General features: G+C 31.9%; 1 protein-coding gene across 1 annotated transcript in view; it reads right to left on the bottom strand.

The window, feature by feature from the left end:
- Positions 1-11,708, bottom strand: part of LOC148280044 (collagen alpha-2(XI) chain) — a 28,642-nt gene extending 16,934 nt beyond the window's left edge. The window contains exons 1-3 of the mRNA XM_088228999.1: positions 11,624-11,708; positions 6,217-6,357; positions 3,889-4,097 (exon numbers count right to left, since the gene is read on the bottom strand). Of these exons, the coding sequence (XP_088085125.1) occupies positions 3,889-4,097; positions 6,217-6,357; positions 11,624-11,708 (435 nt within the window). The remainder of the gene's footprint in view (positions 1-3,888; positions 4,098-6,216; positions 6,358-11,623) is intronic.
- Positions 11,709-21,852: the final 10,144 nt, after the last annotated feature.

Raw genomic sequence — 21,852 nt, 5'->3', positions numbered from 1 at the left:
TCTTAAATTATAAATTTTGTTGCTTCCGGAGATTTTTAACTTTGCAGCTAGAAACTACATACGTTATTTTATTTGTATTTTTTTTTATTTAAATAAACAATACATAACTACTGCCAATTACAATGTACATAAATTATATCGCTTTACCAGATTAAATTGCCTTTTTTATGTACCAACTTGTAAAAACAATTATACCTCACATTCATTTATTAGACGTACCTGTAGAAATTAAATAGACTCAGTATTGATGAAGACATTTTTAACTGCACGTTGCATTTGTACAGATTTTTTTTCATGGTGTCGATTATTTGGGATGGTTGCTGAATGTGCACATTGAGTGGTTTATGCTATGTATATGTGCCGCATGTAATGTATATGTTTGTGTATGTTTTATATGTGCGTTCATGTGTGTTCGTGGATGGGTCGGAGTGTACATTCGGTATTTTTATTTATTACCTCCATGGAAAACGCAAATATTAATAATTATTATGTTCTCACTTGAAATTCTTATTTATTTATTTTTTTGTCACATTTAATGTTTAACTCTTTTGCATAATTTATAAAATCTTAATTGATCTTTTTGTGTTAAAAAATGGTTGTTTTAATACTTATTAAGTATGACTGTATGTTTTCTGAATAAAAATAAATAAATAAAATATTTAGGTAACTACAAAACATTATATAAAATAGTACAAAAGATTATTATGGTCCGTAAAAACAATAAACAACAAAGACAAATAAGTCATTAATACACATTATAATACAAAGTTAGAGAGTAAGAGTCTAAAACTGGTAATCCCAGCACGGAAAAGATCCACCTCTCTCGGTGATCTATTCAACAGACCAATCATTCTCCCATGGGCATGTATCATCAACGGTAAAGCCCTGCATTCTGGAAGAACAAATTGTTTGTGTTGCCTAGCTCTTAAGTAGTATATTTAATCTCTTATATACTTCCACGCCAAATAGGTATTTATAAAGACGATATACATAATATGGTGAGATGGAAAAAAAAACATAATTTTGCTCATCTAACGTATGTAATGCATATAAAACCATTGATAAAACATAGTTATGAGAACGATAACTGTATGAAAGAACTGAAAAATTTAAGAATGGGAACAAACATGAGTGGTATAACTGTTAACTGTCTTCTGTATGCTGAAGCAGTAAAGAAGACCTTCAATTCATTAATAAATAAATAAATACATTCTTGGTAACACAGGTCTTTGATATATGCAAGAAAAGCAATTTGCTAATGAATGTTAACAAATTAAAAGTGATGGTTTTCGAAAGGGAAAAAATATAACTAAATTAGAGGGCAGTGTGAACGGAAATATTCTGAATACGGTAGAAGAATTTGAAAAACTGAGAAAGATATTGAAAAGAGGGTGAGTGCCGGGAACAGGGTGAACAGCGCACTGAAATTTACAAACAATTGTTTGTGGCAGGAGGCAAAACTAGCAGTTCACAATGGAGTTCTTATGCCAACTCTAATGTATGGGAAAAAAGTATGGAATCAGAAAAATAATTATGATAGTAAGTAAAGTGCTGTCGAAATGCAATTCCTTTAGGTGAATGTGTGGTAAAACGATGTAGGCACAAATGTCAAAGATCCGTGAACTATGAAATTCTGAGACATGCAATATCGACAAAATCAAGAAAGGGGTGCTTTGCTAGTTTAGACATGTAGAGCAAATGGACAGCAAAATAACGGCTAAAATGAACTACGATGCGAATGTTGATGGATGCAGAAAACAAGTCAGACCGAGGACGACCGAGAAAGACATGGCACGATCAGGTCCATCACATTCTTGAAGATTGACATGTCAAGAGCAGGAATAATTGGCGTACGTGCATGGAAAGATGTATGAATGTAGAGGAAGCGAGGTCTGCATGCAAAGATAGAGTGATAAGGCATTTTATCCTCTCTGCCCAGTCTTACGGAGAAACGGTGTGGTGGTTTATTTGTGTTGTATAATGTCATTATGCAGTTACTCCCTTTAAATGCTTGAATAAAAAATGACGATTCAAGTAGCTTAAATGCTGTTGAAATGCGATCCCTCAGGGGAATGTGTGGCAAAACGATGTTTGATAGGTGCACAAATGTCGAAATCCGTAAACTGTGTAAGGCTGAGATATGCATTATGAACAGAATTAAGAAAGGGGTGCTGCGTTGGTTTGGATATGTAGAGCGAATGGACAACGAAAAAACGACTAAAAGAATCTACGATGCGAATGTTGATGGATGCAGAAAACGAGTAAGGCCGAACAAGACATGGCACGATCAAGTCCGTCGAATACTTGAAGATGGACATGTCAAACCTAGGAATAATCGGCGTTCGTGAGTAAAAAGATGTATGAATGTAGAAGAAGCGAGATCTGTTTGCAGACAGAGTGATGTAGCGTTCTATCCTCTCTGCCTACCCTTACAGGGAAAGGACATGTTGGTTTGTTTGTTGTTTGTTTGTATAATATAGTTCCTTAATAGACAAAACTCTGAAACATATTTACAGAACAGTTGCATTGAGGAAGAGAGGGAACAAAATTGAGACTATATGGTAATGGAAGAGATATGTTATAATTTAATATGACTCAATGATCACATGTATGTAGACAAATCGTTATCAATGAAATCAAGACTGGAATATTTGTTGGCAGACTTTAGAATATGATGATATAATTTTATTCGTTATTCGACCATTTTTTTACGTCACTTTCATTTTTATTTTTTTATTTTCTTTTATTTAGGAATCATACAGTACTGTTACAAAGTTTAATATTTTACACAATTAGACTTAACTCCAATGGACCAGTGAAGTTTCCATATTGTAAAGCAATTACATGTAAGGTTAATTATGAAAGTAAAAAAAAGAAAAGGAAAAAGAAAAACATAAATGAAAGTTGTTTAAAAATTAAAATTTAAGTAAAAAAACGAAATTTTAAAGTTTGTAGTTTGTAGTGAGTATTTACAAATGGAAATAATATTAAAAATGAAGAAAATTTGTAAGAGTTATTTAAAATTAAGTATTGAAATAAAGAATAAAAAGCATGCTCAGATGTAAAAATAAAATGAAATAGTAGTACATTTTTTTTTTTTTAAAAAAGGAACAACATAAATATACACATATTTATTTTAAGGGATTCAAAGAAACGATAAGAAGAATCTTTAAGTGAAATATAAGACAGTAAATTTAAGTCAATTTAAAAAACATCTTCAAAATTAATAATTGTAAGAGTAGCAATATATTGATTTTATATACATATATAATATAAGTAATTAAAAGTAGTTTAAAAGTATAAAAACATGCCAATGCAGCAGAGAAAAAAGAAAAAAGAACAAGTTACGTATTTTACTTGCGAAATTCGGTTCTTTATCTTTATTTCTGGCCACAACCTCAACGATTGGAATACTTTAATAAAATTTTGTGTAGGTTGTTGCTAACGGAGAAGCTTAGTTGATAGAAACCCAAGCTTATCTGTCCTGCGCTACTTTTGTATTCCGCAGCCAGGACAACTGCTTATTGGATGTACTCACTAAAATGATTCCTGGAAAAAGACCGTTGCTTTCTCTGGTTGATTTTCTTGCCGAGGTTACCTTCCCTTAACTGATTGGTTTAAGTTTGCAAGCACCACACTCTCTCGTAATCAGCTGTAATCACACTGGTATAAGTGTGATCTTAGGACTAAGAAGTTTGCAACGTAGATGCCCTCGAGTTGAACTGGTCAGTACTGTTACCAGTGGAATGCAACTGGGCGTTTCCGAGCATTTTACAGAATCACACCCTCCAGCAAGGCGAGACTTACTGCGACTCTGGCAGTCCGAACCTAGAAAATCGTTGACTTTCATTTAATAAACTAACCTTCATTTTTATTTTAAGTCCTTACCTCTGGCCGCAGCCTCAAGGACAGGAACAGCGTGAAGTCCTTGGGGAACCCTTGCGTTGGTTGTGGCTGGTGGAACAGTTGGGCTGAGGGAAGCCAGACGTAGGAGTCTGCCTTGAGCCTCCACGCACCAGACCTGCCTGGTACTTTAGCCCACTGCGCCCTGCCCTGGCGAGGTCTTCCTTGCTCAGAGTCTAAAGGACTCACGGCTCCTGATAACAAATTTAATAGTCCGGTATTATTTACATTCAATATTATGGGTTTGTGTAAATCTCCCGAAGGTTGGAATGAGCCTTCGGGGGATTGTATCAAGATAAATAGTTAAATAAATAGATATACGAGTACCTATATTTGTAATGGAAATATTGATTACTCCAATCTATAAATAGTTAAAGTAAAACGGATAATGGCAGAAATTTCCAGCATACCAATATTTATATTTACATTTGGCGATTTGATCGCAGAGTGCTAAAAAGAGAGAAATAAAATGATTTTTTTAAGGATTTTGTCTTTTAAAAAAATCATTCCTTTATTATACATATTTTGTAAAATTTCTCTCTTTTGTTATATTAAAATGAAATAGGCTTTTGTTTTATATGGTATATAATTAGCTCTGCACTATTTGGCCATTTTACTGGAATAAGAAATATTAACATATTACAAAAAGAAATGAAGAGCATTTGAGGTAATATAAAATGTTTAGGCATCTAAAGGGCTTATGACCTGTCATTGGCTGGTTTAATTGGCCACTTTATACACTGTGTAATATTCACCATTCTGCCTTTATTTAAACATCTATATTTCTTCAATTCTTTCATCTCTGGGTGTTTGTGAATTCAAAGAGCTGAAACCTTTATTTATTGATTGATCTCATTGAATTATTTCACCTACATACTAACATGCCAGAAAATTGTATTTTTTTCAATTTTTATACCTCTTCATGGACTATGTGGATTTACACAACATTAACATATACAGATGAAAGAATAGAATGAATATATATGTTAAAATATGGGCAGAATGGTGAATGTTACGTGTGTAAAGTGAACACTTAAACCAGCCAATGACAGGTCATATGCGCTGTAGATCCCTAGACATCTATATAACCTTCTCTTATATGTTCCTAGTCTCTGTTGTAATATGTTTATATTAACAGCTTCCCAGGGAGTTGAATCCAGTCCTTGTCTACAAAAATTTAGACAAACTAAAAATATTGTTGATAAGAAATATTGTTATTATTATTGTATAACAAAATGGAACATTTAAACTCATTATTACATTTAAAAAAAAGAAATAATTACGTTCTTATGATTCACCCCCAAACATTTTATTTTTATGGCCATTTTCAACGAGTTGTAAATAAAATCACTTTTAGAAAATGGGAATAAAGTTGAAGTAGAGTGGGATTCGAACTACGGACCTTAGAGTCGTGAGTCCAAGACACAAACCGATTCTCTCTCTTCTCGATTATCTCTTGTATTTATTATTATTTTAGGTTCTCAAAATTTAAAATGTTTAAATTTTAATATCTTACTTTAGAAGGCATTTGTAGCGAGAATTTGGAAAAAATAATTAAAACGTTAAGATTATATTCTTCTTTTTTTTCGATGGCGCTACATCCCAAATCGAGCCTTAAGCCCGTTTTATATTGGTCAGTAAATAGTACGAGATCTTGTACAGAATTCGGTCCAACAAATATTGTGTCGTAAATACGCAAATTGTATGAAATATGTGGTCAAATTTCAAAAACACAAAATACGTCCTATTTTTCAAACAAGATTTGAGCCAATATCTGCGCGCGCATCCCACTATTATGTTGTTAACTGTCATTTTTCAACTAAAATTTTCAAGGCGCGCTACATTATTTGTTGCTGCTTGTGTCATGTTTTTTGTCCAATTATTGTATTATTATAGTGGTAGAATAACGATGGTATTCCCAACTTTTTTTTTACTACTATGCCCAGGCGTAACTTTATACCAGGTTTATAAGTAAGGCCACTAGGCTTTTAATTGGCACTAGAACTCTCAGAGTCAAGCGTCTTAGCTATTTTATAACGGGGGCTACCATTTGATTATTGTTTGTCAAACTTTACAAATAAATATTTTTTTTAAATGCAAAATTTAAATAAATAAAGACGTTCATCCAAAAAAATAATAATTACCTTATTTGGGATTTTATCAGTTTAACCAGCAGGTGTAACAAATTTCGTCCTCGGTAAAATGTTTAGGCTTACGTATTTTCTTCTGAAAAATCACATGATGTGAGCATCCGGTGATTTTTACTCAAATCTACTCCGTATGACTTAATACAAATATACAAGTTACACCCACCTTGACAACTAAAGGTGTTGCACGATCTGAGTCTGGCGTGCGGACCTGGGCACTCCGGCACGTGACACGCACGCTTCTGTCTCTGCGTGCCACCTCCGCACGTCGTGCTACATGGGCTCCATTCGGTCCAGTCGCCCCAACCTGGAAACAAAAATAAAATAAAATGTTAATTTATTGTTGGAAATTCGTTGTTATTACAAAAAACAATTTCAGTGATACATTCATAGATATATAAAATTTGGAAAGACGGAGATCGGTTTCATCGATCTTGTGACATCTTTAAGACGAATTATTTATTTATATCACTGTTTTTATAATGTACACAGGTTTTTTGTTGCAGATTCCGACTATCTAGAAATTTCGTGATCAGGCAGGACAAGGTTTGTTGCAGATATTTTAACGTTGGACGATGATAAATAAATTATATCGATGCTAATAATTTTTTTTAAATATGCATAAATATTAATTATAAAATACAAAAAAAAATATGGAGATACAATTAAAATTGAGACTGCCAAAATATTATTATACATGTTCTTATTCTAAGAGGGGTAGGATCAGTGTAATGCAAGCTTTTGATATCCTTTTGACCTTTAAAGATCTATCGTGACAGATCCCCCGTGAATAGTCGGTTGTAGAAAAATCTACCCACTAATGTCGGAGACATCTACATATTTTTCATTACATTTAAACAAAGAATGAAATGTCATACATAAATATTTTAGCTGTCCCTTTCTCCTTCTTCTTTTTTTTCTATCTCTTCTCCTCTTTTATGAGAAATGTTTTTTTTTGTAAATTTTTGTTTTTAATTTTGTGTAAAATTATAAGATAAAGTACAATTTCTTGGAATATGTCGTTGTACTTGTAATTTTCTCAAACTGAACGGTTTGGATAGGTTAGAAGAAATTACTTTAAAGCAATATGCCCGCCCTTATATGTATATTTATTGTATATGTTTATAAAGTGTAAATAAATAAATAGTTCTCTGTGTGAAATACGAGAGTTTTCATTTTGCTAAATCTCCCTTTCCAAACTCAAATCCGTAAAGTATCGGGCTATTAGATTGAGGGCAAACTCCTTAACATGTTCGGGTTTAACCAGTGGTCCCTCGAGGATGAGGATTCTTTTATAATGCAAAGCATCACATTCACTTATAATTTGTATAGGTTTTTTGTTATTAAATATTAGTTAACAAAAACCCTTTTGATCTTGCAGGTTTAATTCGCTAACAGTATTTAAAGTGGTTATCTTCCTAAAAACTTCTTGCTGGAATGAGTGGTTTGTAGCTGAATGAACCGCCAGTTGATGAAGGTTCACCTATCTTACCCATCCTGTGATTTCAAAACATCCTATATTTATTTATTCTCCTCATCGCTATGGCCATGGGTAGCTACGGCTGTTATGATAACAATTTTCCATATCCATAACAACCAACATAAACAATCCCGTTTTTTTCTCTTTGCATATTTTTTTCTGTCAACAATCGCATGTATCATAATTTATCTGCCCGCATCAGCTCGCTTTTTAATCATCTGTCTCAATCCGCACACCTTTACATCTTCTGACCGCCGCGCTGTCACATTCATCGATATATTCCTCGCATAATTAAAGTGAAAGTACTGTGTTTGCCGAAAAATTGAAACCCTACCCAGAAGCCAGGATTTGGAGATTTAGCATCTGGATTCCTGCCGCTGATCCCCTTTTCTGACTCTCAAATGGTAGGACCCTTGTCTGCTGTGGTTTTTTTGGCCGCATATTGTTTTGTCCGCATCTGCCATCATTGCGCAACAACGCTTTTTTTTAACCGGCAAAAATTAAGATAGATCAACGATTTATTCAAGTAATACCCACGCAAATTGTTAATCTCACCCCAAATAGTAATAAAAGAGATTAATATTTATTTAAATATAAATGTATAAAATTACCAAAGATACTGTTTATTATTTTTTTCAATTTTATAAGTAATAAGAAATAAGAATGTTCAAGCCCCTGCTAGTTTTCTCGAAAAAAATTTCAGAAATATTGGCGAAAAATATAAAATTTAAGTTGTCACATTGCAAACGAGTACTGTTCAACTGTTAAAGCCTATTTTCACGTATTTTTTGTAATGTCCTCTAAAACAAGAGTGTAACTGAAAATTCTGTATTTGAAATATTTGCACTACACAATAGTTCGTTTATAAAAGCCTCTGCATAGTTGCTGCGAAAATCTGCAAGGGAGATAAAATCGGAGGCTAGAACAAATATGTATGAATAAATAAAACAATGTTGAAATTTTACAAAGCATGCAATGGGTTTTCATACTCTGTTACTAATTTGTTGTGTATTTTCAATTCAGGTTGTTAGTATAAAAGCGACATTTTATATCACGCTAATTTTATGTTGAAGAAGAGGAACTAGGCTAGCGAGCAGTCGTGAGTTAGATACTTCAAACGAATCACAAAAACACGTTTTTCGTCGGTAGATGTATCAACAATACCTCAAGTGATACGATCTCCGTCCAGTTACAATGTTTATCTCACACTCAATTTTTTTTTAAAGTTTGCGGGCTACAGAAAATAAAATTATTCATTTGGTTCACTCTAAACAAATTTATTAGTATTAATAGATTTTTAAAAGTGTATATCGAGTCTTTGCTGACAGAACACATTTAGTCGTTAAAACAAGTTCCGCGATAATCGTATTTAAAGCTTTTTTATTTTTTCAACGCATTATTTTTCTTACAACTTTCTTTTTTAAATTTTTTTTTTTAAATCTTTTTTTGCGCAATTTTTATTATAGGTATAGCATAAAATTTTAAATCAACATAATGTACCTATATTCTTTGAATATTTGAAATAAATTGAGGCTATACTTACAGAATGCATTAATTCAACAGTCTTGCATTTATGAATTAATAAGGGACGATGACTTTTAAGTAAAAAAAATTGAACCCGTCGGAGGCTTTAAAAATATTATTTATTGTTAAATATTTGATTCCCGCGAAAACGCTTAATCGCATTCGCCACGCCTCTTATACACGATTCGCATTAAATGTTAACGTGTTGTCATTCTAGTATGTACTTTGTATAAAGAGACCATTGTTTATTATTTCATCCGCGTTTATTTTAATATATTATTGATTTGACAACAATTGTTTGTGTATTATGTCTGGAAAAAAAGATAATAAATACTGTGTAGTACCCAGATGCACAACGAATATATATTATTCACCACGTCCCGTCACAAAATCCTTCGTAAAAATCACGCGAAAATAACGGCCAATACAAACGGTAATAAAAAATGCTACATATTTTCAACATAAATCTTTAGATCGCGAATACTATCATAACGCGCTTTCGTGAATTGGTATTTTTTAAACAATTTTATTTTTAAAGTTATGAATGAAAATGTTGTTTCTCAATATCCATATTGATTTTGAAATGAGAATAATTTCTTTAAAGATAGCAAATACTGTGTAATACCCAGATGCACAACGAATATATACATAATTTACAACATCAAAATTCTTCGTAAAAACCACCCAACAATAACGGCCAATACAAATGGTAACGTGAATGGGTAAGAATTAATAATATAAGAATTTTATTTTAAAAGTTACGAATGAATTTTTTTTTCCACTGTATTCATATTGGTTTTGAAATTACAATTATTTTTTATAAATCCATTTCACATAAATACATATATTTATATCGGTATTTGTAGTGATAATACCCAATTTTAAAGATCTTAACTAGCTGATGACACATTAGTAGATACAATAAACCCCTCATATATACAATTCTAAAAAAATAGTCCCCCGGTTTATTAAAAAACATTTCTTACATTAAATGGTTAATTTGTGTAAAAAAACCACTTTTTGTAACATGTATTAACTTGTACCTCATAATAATAGTTACAAAAACTTTTCATTTGAGAAGGGTAAATACCGTTTTTGACAATAGTCGAAAAAAGAGAGGTTGTAACATTATTCATTTAAGACAAAAAGAAAGTCACACAATGGCTGACCAAATTAACAAAGAAAAACTTGGCAAACTAAACAATTGTTATTTTCCTGACAAACTTTTATACTATATAGTTAATTTAATGGGAAAAGAACAAGTAGGATATAGAAACGGAGGTAAACTATGTATACAGGTATATAAAATATTATTTTACTGAACAATTTTTTTCTTTCAAACACGTGAATTCAACATATTTTAAATAAAAAGTGTAAGGACTTACTTATAAACCTGCTATAAAGTTACGCCTAGGTAAAGTAGTAAAATAAGGGTAGAAATATTATTATTCTACCACTACAACTAAGCCGATAGTAAGAAAGTATCACATACTACGAATACCGATAGAAATATATGAAATGAATTTCGAATAATTAATTTTGTTTTCAAAACCAATATGGATATTGTGGAGAAATGTTTTCATACATAAATGAAAAAAAGAAATTTAATAAAAATATGTTGCCAGAAAAACGCTACGTGTTTGGCCTTGGTTGTTGTGATGTCAAGGTTCGTAATTATGTTCCAAATAAATTTCAATGTCCAGGAACAAATAAACATGAATCGTGACGTATAAGGGGCGTAGCCAATGGAATCACCGTTTTTGTGGAAGTTTAAAATTACAATAATCCAGGCGCTATACAAGAATGAGGCCGCTATAATCAGATGTTACTATGATACAAAAGAAACCAATATAAAACAAGGGGTAAGACAGGGATGCTCACTATCACCTGTTCTTTTTAACGCTTATATACAGGGTGCGATTGGCAACTTGAGAGAGACGATGAGACCCAGAGAAGGTGTAAAGATACAAGGGCAAAAGGTGGATATGATAAAGTTTGCTGACGATATTGCTATGGTTGCTGAAAGTGAAGAAGAACTGCAAGAGGCTTTAACAACTATGGAAAGCATTCTTCAAAATAACTACAGTATGAAAATAAATAAAGACAAAACAAAGCTACTGACTGTAGGCCAAATGCAACACCGGATGTGAGTAGTGATATCGGGAATACCACTAAAGAACACCAAGGAGTTTGTCTACCTCGGGAGCAAAATAACGTGGGACGGTCGGTCTAAGTGCGAGGTCGACAGCCGTATACATCAAGCTAGACTTGCATTTAATAAAAGGTCAAAAATAATTAAATCAAATAATATAGACCTAAAACTAAGAATACTCCTAATCAAGACCTATGTATGGAGTATCTTAATGTATGGCATTGAGACATGGTGCCTATCTGAAAGAGATGTGATTTTTCTCAAGCCTGGTTGTTCTGTAATGTAATTCACTACTGTAATTGGGCCCCCTGGCCTATTGTGGTGCAAATAAATGAAATGAGATAAACGGAGACTAGAGGCTTTTGAGATGTGGTCATATAGAAGACTACTAGGAATTTCCTGGAGAGACCGCATTACAAATGTGGAGGTTCTCCAAAGAATCGAAGGTGGACGGCACTTGCTCAGGACCTTGTCTGAAAGGCGAGCGAGATGGATCGGCCATGTATGATGTCAAGAAGGCCTCCTGCATGTCATAATGGAGGGGATGACCGAGGGGACAAATTCTAGGGGACGCCTACGCTGAGAGTACCTGGAGGACCTATTAGAAGACGTGCGCTGCTCATCATATGTTGACTTTAATAGAGCCGCACAAGACAGGGAGGAATGGAGGAGAAGAATGAAAGTAATTGCTGCCAGCCAATCCCAGGATTGAGACCAGAGAAGAAAGAAAATTACAAATTTAAAATTATTTTTTAGGCCATTAATAATTAGATTTTTTTTTACTGAACAGTATTACATAAACTTTTATTGCTTTAAATATGTGATATTTCCCTATTGAGTATATTTTTATACTTCTTCTTTTCACCGCTAGCGTCCCTTGGTACACAAATGTGGACATCAGGTTTTTTTTTCAACACTGTAAATGATATTGTTCCCATATAAATTATTTTAAACAATTCTCACATGGCATTTTTGGCAGATTTTAATATTAATTTTTTTCGTCAAAAACCCTCAAGTTTGTGTTATTCAAAATGGCATCCAGTTATGCAACTTTTTTGTGTTCAGTAACAATATTTTTAATAAATTATTTAAGTCAAAAAGTATTTGAGTAAACCGACAAAAGATTATTAATTATAAAATTGGTTTTCATAATGTATATAATAAATATGTGTAAATTATTTATTTAATCAATAAATACAAATTGTTTAATAATTCGGAACATAAAAAAAATAATTCTTTGACTCTTTTGGTTTAATTTTACCACACTTATGATTTGTAAAGAAAGGTGAATTTTTCTGGTTACTAGGTTTATCTAGGGCCTTAAGAGGTTAATATTCTTAATTTCATGATATCATACATTAGCACAAATAAATTACCATAGTAAAGAAACTTAACCAATATTTTATTGTTCTTATAGTTTTTTAAGTGCAACTTAAATACAAATAAGATACAAATAAGAGGAACATTATAATAATTAAACAATACATTTTTATGAAGTTATGAAGTTGGGTATTTCGATGTTTTTTATATTTTATTTTCAATAAACAAAAAAAAAATATGGTAAATAAATAATTATTTTAGGCGCTGAGACAAACGGCACGTATTACGTTTCAGCGCCATACTTATACGAAATGTTAGTTAGAAGCGCGTTCAGCGAGCATGAATCACAATTTTAAAAAGGATATTAACTTGTTGGAAAGAGTCCAAAGACGAGCTACAAAGTTGTAGCTGACCCTAAAACGGCTTCGAAAGACTGGAAACTCTCGGTTTCACAAAACTGCAAGAACGGCGAAAAAGGGGTAACCCGATAGAAACATAAAAGATACTCAACAGTCACTATAGCTGCCAAAATTTGGATCCTATGTTCAAACTTAAACAAGATGGTCGTCTTCGAGGCCGCAGCCTCAGGCTGGAGAAAACGAGATTCAATCTAAATCTACGGAAGCATTTCCTGAGCAATAGGGTTTTTGATGGTTGGAATAAGCTGCCACAAGAGCTGATCTCAACGTGTAGTCTTAATGGGTTCAAAAATGGACTAGATTTGTTTCTGAAAAGTTAACACCAACAATTAACTTTTGTTTTAATAGATCTAAGCATATCAGCTTTAAGCTGCTCGCTTAAAATTAATAATAATAATGAAGTGTGAAGTCGAATTTGTCTTGACACCAAATGAACGTAGTTATGCAGAAAGCAGCCAGTCCACAATTTCGAAAAAATAGATATCGGTATCCTCGGTGCAGTAACAGTAAGTGCAGGTCAATTCTGTGTTCTGCTAAAAACAACTAGACCTTTCTTACAAAAAAAACCGTAATAATCACCTTCTGAAAATAGTGTCGATCACAAAAACGGCATTTTTCAATTCTCAGAAAACACCCACAACACTCAAATGCAGAGAATAACCCGAAGGTGAAGACAAAATAATGTACTATCTTCACCTTAAGGTTTGTCTCTGCATACGGGTATTAGATTCTTGTTTGAAATATTTAAAAAATCTAATAGTTATCATTGTCAATCATTTGTCAAAGTCAAAAATATTCTAAATCTTGTGTAGATTATTCACTCTTTTCATATAATTGCTATTATCTCAATTTAATTTTTCTATGGCTGGCTGTTTTCTGCATAACTACGTTCAAGTGTATGAGCTCGTTTTTAACCCAATTAAATATTATTAATGATCGTTTTTATCCATCGATAGTTAAATCATTAGAATCGTAAAAATCCGCTTTAAATATACATTACATTTTAAACGTTATTCCAGATTTGCAAAAAGTATTTTTAAGGGCCCTGATAACACCAAGTACCAGGCCCACCAACGCGACAAACTAAAACGTCACTGACTACCGCTTAACTGAAACTCTCCGTTCAACGCTGGTACCGGTCGACCGTCACAACATATTTAGCTAACGACATTCATCGTAACTAGATTTTTTGGAAAAATTTAGCTAGATTTCATTCATATTGTCTACATCGCTAGATTCAAATGTCTGTTATAGTAATATAGTTAATGAATAAGTAAATAAAAGTTCTCACAATATGTTCTTGAATCTTTTGTTTTAATTTACTTTACCATGTTAAAAAAATTCAGGTACGTCCAATTTAATCAATCACCCATGCAACGAAAACAGATAAATTCGCCCAACTGACGTATAAAACCTTTCAGCGAAGTGGACGAAATTGGATTTGTTTTTGATTTTAACAATTACCGGTTTCACTGATTTTGTGCCAAAGTATTTTTAAGAAATAATCTGCTAAGCCTCTGTTCTAGTGGTTTTGGAAGAATTTAATGAAAAATACACCATAACGCCAAGACCAATGCTAAGAAAAAAACGTCCTAGGATATTTTTCTTACAACTGACGGGAATCTAAATCAATACCGCCAAAAATGCTTTGATTGAAAAAATTGATTGATTTTCCATAAGATTAAATTTGCTAAATTAAAAAATGTTTTCTAATGTAAAAAAGCAAAATTTCGACGAAGTTGAAATTCGTCTGCTTCACTTCGTTACATAAAAATATGAATTGAGCAATATTCTAATGAAATCTTCTTGGGTGAGTGCTGGATTAAACCTTTGCAGAAAATTAAATGTTATAATGATGTGGAAAACATTTGAGATAAAAAAATACGGAAGTATAGGCACTTACATAGCTTATCATTTGTCATTGGCTGGTTTACGTGGCCATTTGTTGTTCACATATATGCGAAATGGTTAATGTTACAGTGTGCAAAGTGGCCACTTAAACCAGCCTATGACAGGTCTCAAGTCTTATAAATGTCCAGACTTTCATACTTCTTTCTCTCAAATATTTTCTGTTGTAATTTAATAAATAAAAAATTGTCTATTTTACACTCCGTATTTTGGATCTTTGAACACAATCTTGCACCAACGAAATCAGTTTGCGCTGCAGAAATCAAACTTCTAACTAAATCGATCACGCGTCGAATTGAAAAGCATTTTCAAAGTATTACTCGCAATAATAGTGATTGTATGGAAACAACAGAAGGATTCATTCAAAGAATTTGCAATAAGAGTGAAAGGATTTTAATATTACCAACGCGGAAATGTGAGAATTGCGACAAACGTTAAAGCGTATTCTGTTCAGCAGGCAATCGAAAATTGTACCGTTTTATTTCCTGCCAGAAAGACATTCCTTAATCTCTCTGTAGATTATGCCCATAAAAATACGCGATAAAGGTTTTCACAAGGTTACGTAACCTTTTTGCACCATCCATGCAAAACGATTGCTTCCCTTTATTAACAATTCAAAGTAATTTAAATATCTGAGAGGTTGCTTCATGCAAAATTCATGAACTTAACAGGTGAAGACGTATAAAATAAACTCTCGTCGAACATTGGATGATATTAAATTTATTTTCATTTATAAACCTTTTATAAGATATATATATATATATATAACCAAACTCATTATCTGATTCCACATTCCCTATAATTTAATATGAAACACACATTTCGGGTTGTGGTCCCGTAGCTCACTAGCTAGAGAGAGACACTTCTCGGATTCACGGACCAAAGGTCCGTGGTTCGAATCCCACTCTACTTCAACTTGATTCTCTTGATTTTCTGATAGTGAGTTATTTACAACTCGTTAAAAATGGTCTTCAAAATTAAATATTTGGGTAAATCATAAAAACGCAAATATTTCTTTTAAAAAAAAAAAGTAGTTTTATTAACAGTATTTTATTTTTACACAAAACCAAAATATTGTTGATTCAACTAACCGATATAAAAAAAGTATAAAAATTAAAAAATATTTACCAGCGGTGTCTAGTTAATGAAATAATTCAGCCGGGTGAAACTCACCCACTTCAATAAAGGTTTCAGCTCTTTCACTTCACATAAATCAATGAAAGTTTAAACAAAGACAGAAAATAAATGTGCATGTAAACAAAAATATTTCTTTTTTCTTTATAAAAAATAAAATATAAATATACTTTAAAAAATAAATAAATATGTTTAAGCCTGATCTCCCAATTAAAAAACAGCTGTTAGTTTTAATATAAAGGGTTATTATTATATTATGTATCTTTTGAAATATTTTTATGGTTTTTTTTTTCACCAGTCAGTTTTTTGATTGGCTGGAAGATATTACTTTTAGCAATAAGTCCGCCAAAGTACTTATTCTTTGTAATTAAAGCTTTAAATAAATAAATATAGGTATAAACCTATATTGTGTAAATATTTTTTTCAAATAAAGTAAACCAGATAAGCACCAAAAAAAAACAAGCACTTTAAGCGTAAATATGATCACCCTGCATTTACGTAACAGATAATTAAAATATGTTTTAAAATAAATAATCTCAAGAGCCCAACTCATCATTTTCCTTTCTCACACTTTTTCGCTCCCACAAATATATTCATACATTTCCTCAACTTTTTCATCTGTTGACTTTTTTAAAGTAAAGGAGCTGAAACCTTCATTGATGTAGGTAAATGTTTAAACAAAAGCAGAATTGTGAATGTTCAATGGTGTGTAAAGTTGCTACTGAAACCAGCCAATGACATGCCCTGTAAATGCCCAGACTTCTATTTTCCTTTCTAAAAAATATTTTTCCTCTCTGCTCCAATAAATTTATATTTAATAAAAACATTTACAAATTGGTAAGAAGGTACAAAACTTGAAAAACTCACACGAGGCTGGTTTCGGTTGTTTGGAAGATAATATTATTGCTATAAAATAAAAATGTACGTGTTAACATAAGTTCTGGCATTTTTTTTAAATTTAAAAATAAGCACCAAAGGAAATACAAAATGGTAAAGGTTTTGTGTCGTTTGAAAGACTTTTTTTTTGTTGTGCAAGATAGTGTGCTTGCTTTTCTTAGCCTTAATTATCTTTTTGATTAATATATGGTGTTTTAGTGCGTAACATTGATAATAAATATTTCATACCTTATCCGCGTTTATCTTTTCAATCCCATGTCATTAGTCTGATCACACGCTAATCAACACGCAACATAAAATATATTAATTTATTTTGTTACAAACCTTCAACATGGAATATCAAGCAGACGGAAGTAAGCATTTTCAATACCTTCTTATATCCGCGTCCAGTGTATGGAATAAAGTAGCCTAAGCTTTTCGCAATATTTGCGCATTGTACGGTGAAGATGCCATGAATTATTAACTTTGTTGTAAAATAATGAAGGAGAATACATTACTAACTAATTTGTTTACTTTTGGACAAAAGCAAGATCTTCTTAAGCTATCGATCTTTCTATGCAATCTTTTAAATCTATCTTTCTATGCAATTTTCTTAATTTGGAAAAATACAGACACATCTTTTGTTATTCTTTATATATACAATTCCTCTGTACGTGTGATGTCACCGTACTCCTCCTAAACGGCTTAACCGATTTATGTGCGGTTTTCAGAAAAATATAGATCTTTGCGTTGTGCATGTTCGTAAATATTAAAGTTTTCAATCTAATATGTGAAAAAGAAGTTAGGAGCATAAATTTTTCATTCATCGATCTACCAGGGTTGCATTTGAGGAGAATGCATTTGCAAAAAAATAAATATATGTTATTTTTTTGTGTATAAAAGTTTGTTTTTGAATATTTACAAATAAAATTTGTTTTTTGTGGATCTCAATCAGATTCTTTCTTTAAATTCTTTATGATTTGTACACATTTATTTCTTTTTATTCGATTTTTGGTGACACCAAAATAATATTAAATTCAATTCATTTTTAAAAATCGTATTCCTACATAAGTACACTCCCTTAGTTGGTGAGACGACCGGAGTTTAACGTTTGCAAAAAGAATGTTATGTTTGAAAAAATATAAATGTTATGTTTTGGAATTCAATCATAAACAATAACCTACTTAAATTCAATACTTTTTGAATATAAACAATTTTTCATTTTGGAATTAAATCACAAAAAAGTACCAAGATGAAAAGTATTTTTCCAAGATAATAGCAGGCAAGTCAACGTTCGGGCAGGACAACGTCTGTCGGGTCCGCTAGTACTTAAAAAAAAGGTAAACCTGGGCAAAAATAAAAGTAAAACCCTCCTCTTGAATACGCCTAGATAAAAAATATTAAAAAATCGGCCGACACAAAAAGCAATAAATTATAAGTAACACAAAAAAACCTTTTTTTTTCTACAAATAGTATTTTTTTTCTAAATATTTTGTCTCTGTTATATTTTGTACACCAATCTTTCTAAAACAAACTGGGTTTAAAATAATGCCTTAAGTTTAGAAACTCTATAAGTGGGATGCAGAAAAACATAAAAGAAAAAACGCAGAACTTCTGAAGAACCCCTCGTGTGGATAAGAGAACTTGCAACTCGGAACTTGTAAGTTGTCCGTCCAACTATTCAGTAGTGTCGCTGCAGCAAAGCTAACAAAACTGCTTTGGAATATATATTGCATAGAAGTTTTTAGTGTCATTAGTGACCCGCCATTCAGAAAACATTGTTTTATACACAAATTTCTTCGAAACGAAAAAAAATGTTGACATCTTACAAATTAAATGTTTTATAAATATCTGTCAAATACAGAATATTGTTTAAAGGCAAGAAATTTTTTATTTTTTTTAAAATACGTTTTGGTGCGAAAACGAATTCCCATGCGGCTCGGCTCTATTGGTCCATTCTTAGGTAGGAAAAAAAAATTCTGTGTTGCAATTCATCACTATAATTGAACTTTCTGGCCTATTATAGTGCAAAAAATATTTAAAAATTAATTTTAAATTAATACATATATTTTGTTTAATTTGCAATAAAGAAGGAGATTCAGTTTTTCTACGATTTGTTTTTTTAAATTTTTTTTTTTATAAAATGTAAGCCGGTCAAACATAATTAGTACCGATACCAATTATTAAGCATTTTACATTCATGTTTTTGTGGTGCCTTAGAAGTGGATACCGTTAACCGTCGAACCTAGACAACAAACACGACAGGTTGGTAACCCAGAGGATCAGTGACGTGGGTAAGCATATAAAAGCACCGACGCACTGATCGCTCTTTCTTCTCTATCTCTGAAACCCACCACCTACTACCAAGATCGAAGATCTACGTCTTCGGAAATTATTGTCAACCTTAACTTCAGTTTTAATTTTACTAGTAAAATATTTTATTTATTTTTTTGACTTTTTGTACATAATGTTATTTGTACATTGGCGGGCTTATTGCCAAATGGCAATTTTTTCCAACCAACCAATAAAATAAAAGTTAAATTTTTATAATTCAAGTTACAGAACATATTCAATAGAAAAAAAAGATTAAATAGCTAAAGATATATAAAAATATAAATAAACGTATTTGTTTATAAATGACCTTAAATCAAAACTATTACTCAATGGGAAAAAGGAAAAAAAGAGGAAAGAGGAAAAAGGAAAGAAATAGAGATTAGGGAAGAGAAAGGAGATGTTTCTTCAGACGTGACTTAAACAGAGATAATGTGGTAACATCTTTGATGGTGGATGAGAGATGATTCCACAGTCAAGCCGCATGGACACTATATGAGTTAGAGAAGAAAGAGGAATTGTGGATGGGTATTAAGAGAGTGTCGTGAGAATCAGAATGTAAAGATAATCCATGAACTGATAAACGTTGAAATTTTTCACGCAGGTATATAGGAGCGTTAGGACTATAAAGTACATTGAACAGAAGTGAGAAGGAGTGACAGTCTCTCCGCTGTCAAATTTTGAGCCATTTCAGTTGCCTACGATAATCAGAAATGTGGCCATATTTCCCAAGACCAAAAATATACCTTATGCATGTATTCTGAAGTCATTTAAGTTTATCGAGTTGCTCACAGCTTAAATCAGTCATGGAAACATCAGCGTTATCTAGAATAGGTAGTAGTAATGCTTGTACAAGGGTGCATTTCGTATTAAAAGGTAAGAATTTTTGCAACCTTCTAAGTGAGTGTAGACTGAAAAATATTTTGCTCAATTAATCTCTTTCATTTCGTTCTATTTTATTTTTGCTTTAATAAATAGTGTTCAAAACTCATGTAAGTACCGACTTCCTTTTATTTATGAAGTTTGAAGCAACCTTTTGAAGAACAAAGTGAGGGCCACGCGTCAGATGTTGGATGTAGGACTTCAGACGACTTCCTACACCACAGTTTAGCCTGAAGGGCAGGAATAAAAACATCTCTGCGTAGCGTATACACGCTGGTCGACCTACCTACAGAGACAATAGTAGAGTCGGCAATTGGTGACCAACACAACTGTTGACCCCAACAATAGGCCCCCCACACTAAATTTTTTTGCAATAAGTATAAAAAACCGAATAATAGAAAGAAAAAAAAAATCGATTTCATTCACGACTAATTAAAAATATGGATGTTGCTTTAAAAAATCACCAAAAATATTTATTTTTACAAAGTTTAATGCAATAAAAAAAATCAACCAAAAATGTTTTCTTTGTATTAAAAAAATATATTGTGAAGTTTCGTCCGTACTTTTTGTTCTTTTAGTACTTCACCTATCGTGCACCAGACCCAAATTACTAACGAAACAGATCGTTGAAACATTTTACTGTCCGGAGGCGCACTAAGAAAAGGTTCATAGGTTCATTTCGAGCTAAAAGTATTCTGGTTTCGGCAAAACTTTCCCTAATAAACAAAGTTACGAGAAAGCCTCAGAAGCGCGCTATAAATCAGAGAGGATCTACTTTAATAAGAATTGGAGATTTGATGAGTGAATTTACACAGAAAGTATGGCGCAGACCAAATCAGAACTCGTTATCAGTATGCGGTGTGACGACCTACGTAATATATTGCTATTTAGTTATATTTACAAGTATTTACATCTTCATACATTTTGGTAATAATCTTATTTGATGCTGTTTTATATAATATGACATATCAAAATGATAATGAATTTCTGTAACAAGATTGTGCAAACAATAAATAATCTTAGCTTAACTTGTAAAATGCTTTTCTTGGCACGAGGTCGTTACATAGTAAATTTGTATTCATTTTACAGAAAATTCGGTAGTCAATGCCAAAGAAGGTTGGAATATGAAAAGTTTTCATATAAACGTGTTTTTTAACTTAATTAATTTTAAATTTCCTTATTTGCTTAGTTCTTATTTGAAGCTTACAGCTTAAATTTCCATTTTTTAGTAATCATAATATTTGTCTGACGTAAAAATGTGCGATGGACGTAAATAATTATGACAGAAAAAGGTTTATAAATGTTTTTTTTTAGTTTCCAATATTTTTTAATCGAAATAAAAATGCATTGTTTCTAACAACTAAACATTTATTTTTTCAATGGACCGGTTTCAGTGTCTATTAAATACTAAATCTAATACTTAAGGTGTAAAAAGTCAAGTCTCTGTGTTATATAATATTTCGTGTTTGTTGTATATAATGAGTGGCAAAATTATAAAAATATATTAATATTGATTACTAAATTAAACCTTGACAAGAAAGCTCGGGTAGTGTTTTTATGTCATTTTTAATGTAACATAATATGATGAATTACCACAAAATAGGGAAAACCTTTTTTTTTTAATTAATAAGTGTCTATGAAATACTGTCGAGTAAAAAAATAGATTGTTTTGTACTTATAAGTAACATTTTTTTTTTTTTTCAATTCCCGCGAAAACGGTTTATTGCCTTGGTCACGCCCCTAAGAAGTCACGATTCATTAAATTTTTTACGTTGT

The sequence above is a fragment of the Micrasema longulum genome, unplaced genomic scaffold (genome assembly GCF_059751315.1).
Source record: "Micrasema longulum isolate JH-2025_06_02 unplaced genomic scaffold, ASM5975131v1 h1tg000626l, whole genome shotgun sequence".
Taxonomy (NCBI): domain Eukaryota; kingdom Metazoa; phylum Arthropoda; class Insecta; order Trichoptera; family Brachycentridae; genus Micrasema; species Micrasema longulum.
Note: the sequence above shows the minus strand (reverse complement) of the source record. Positions and strands in the feature narration are given on the sequence as shown.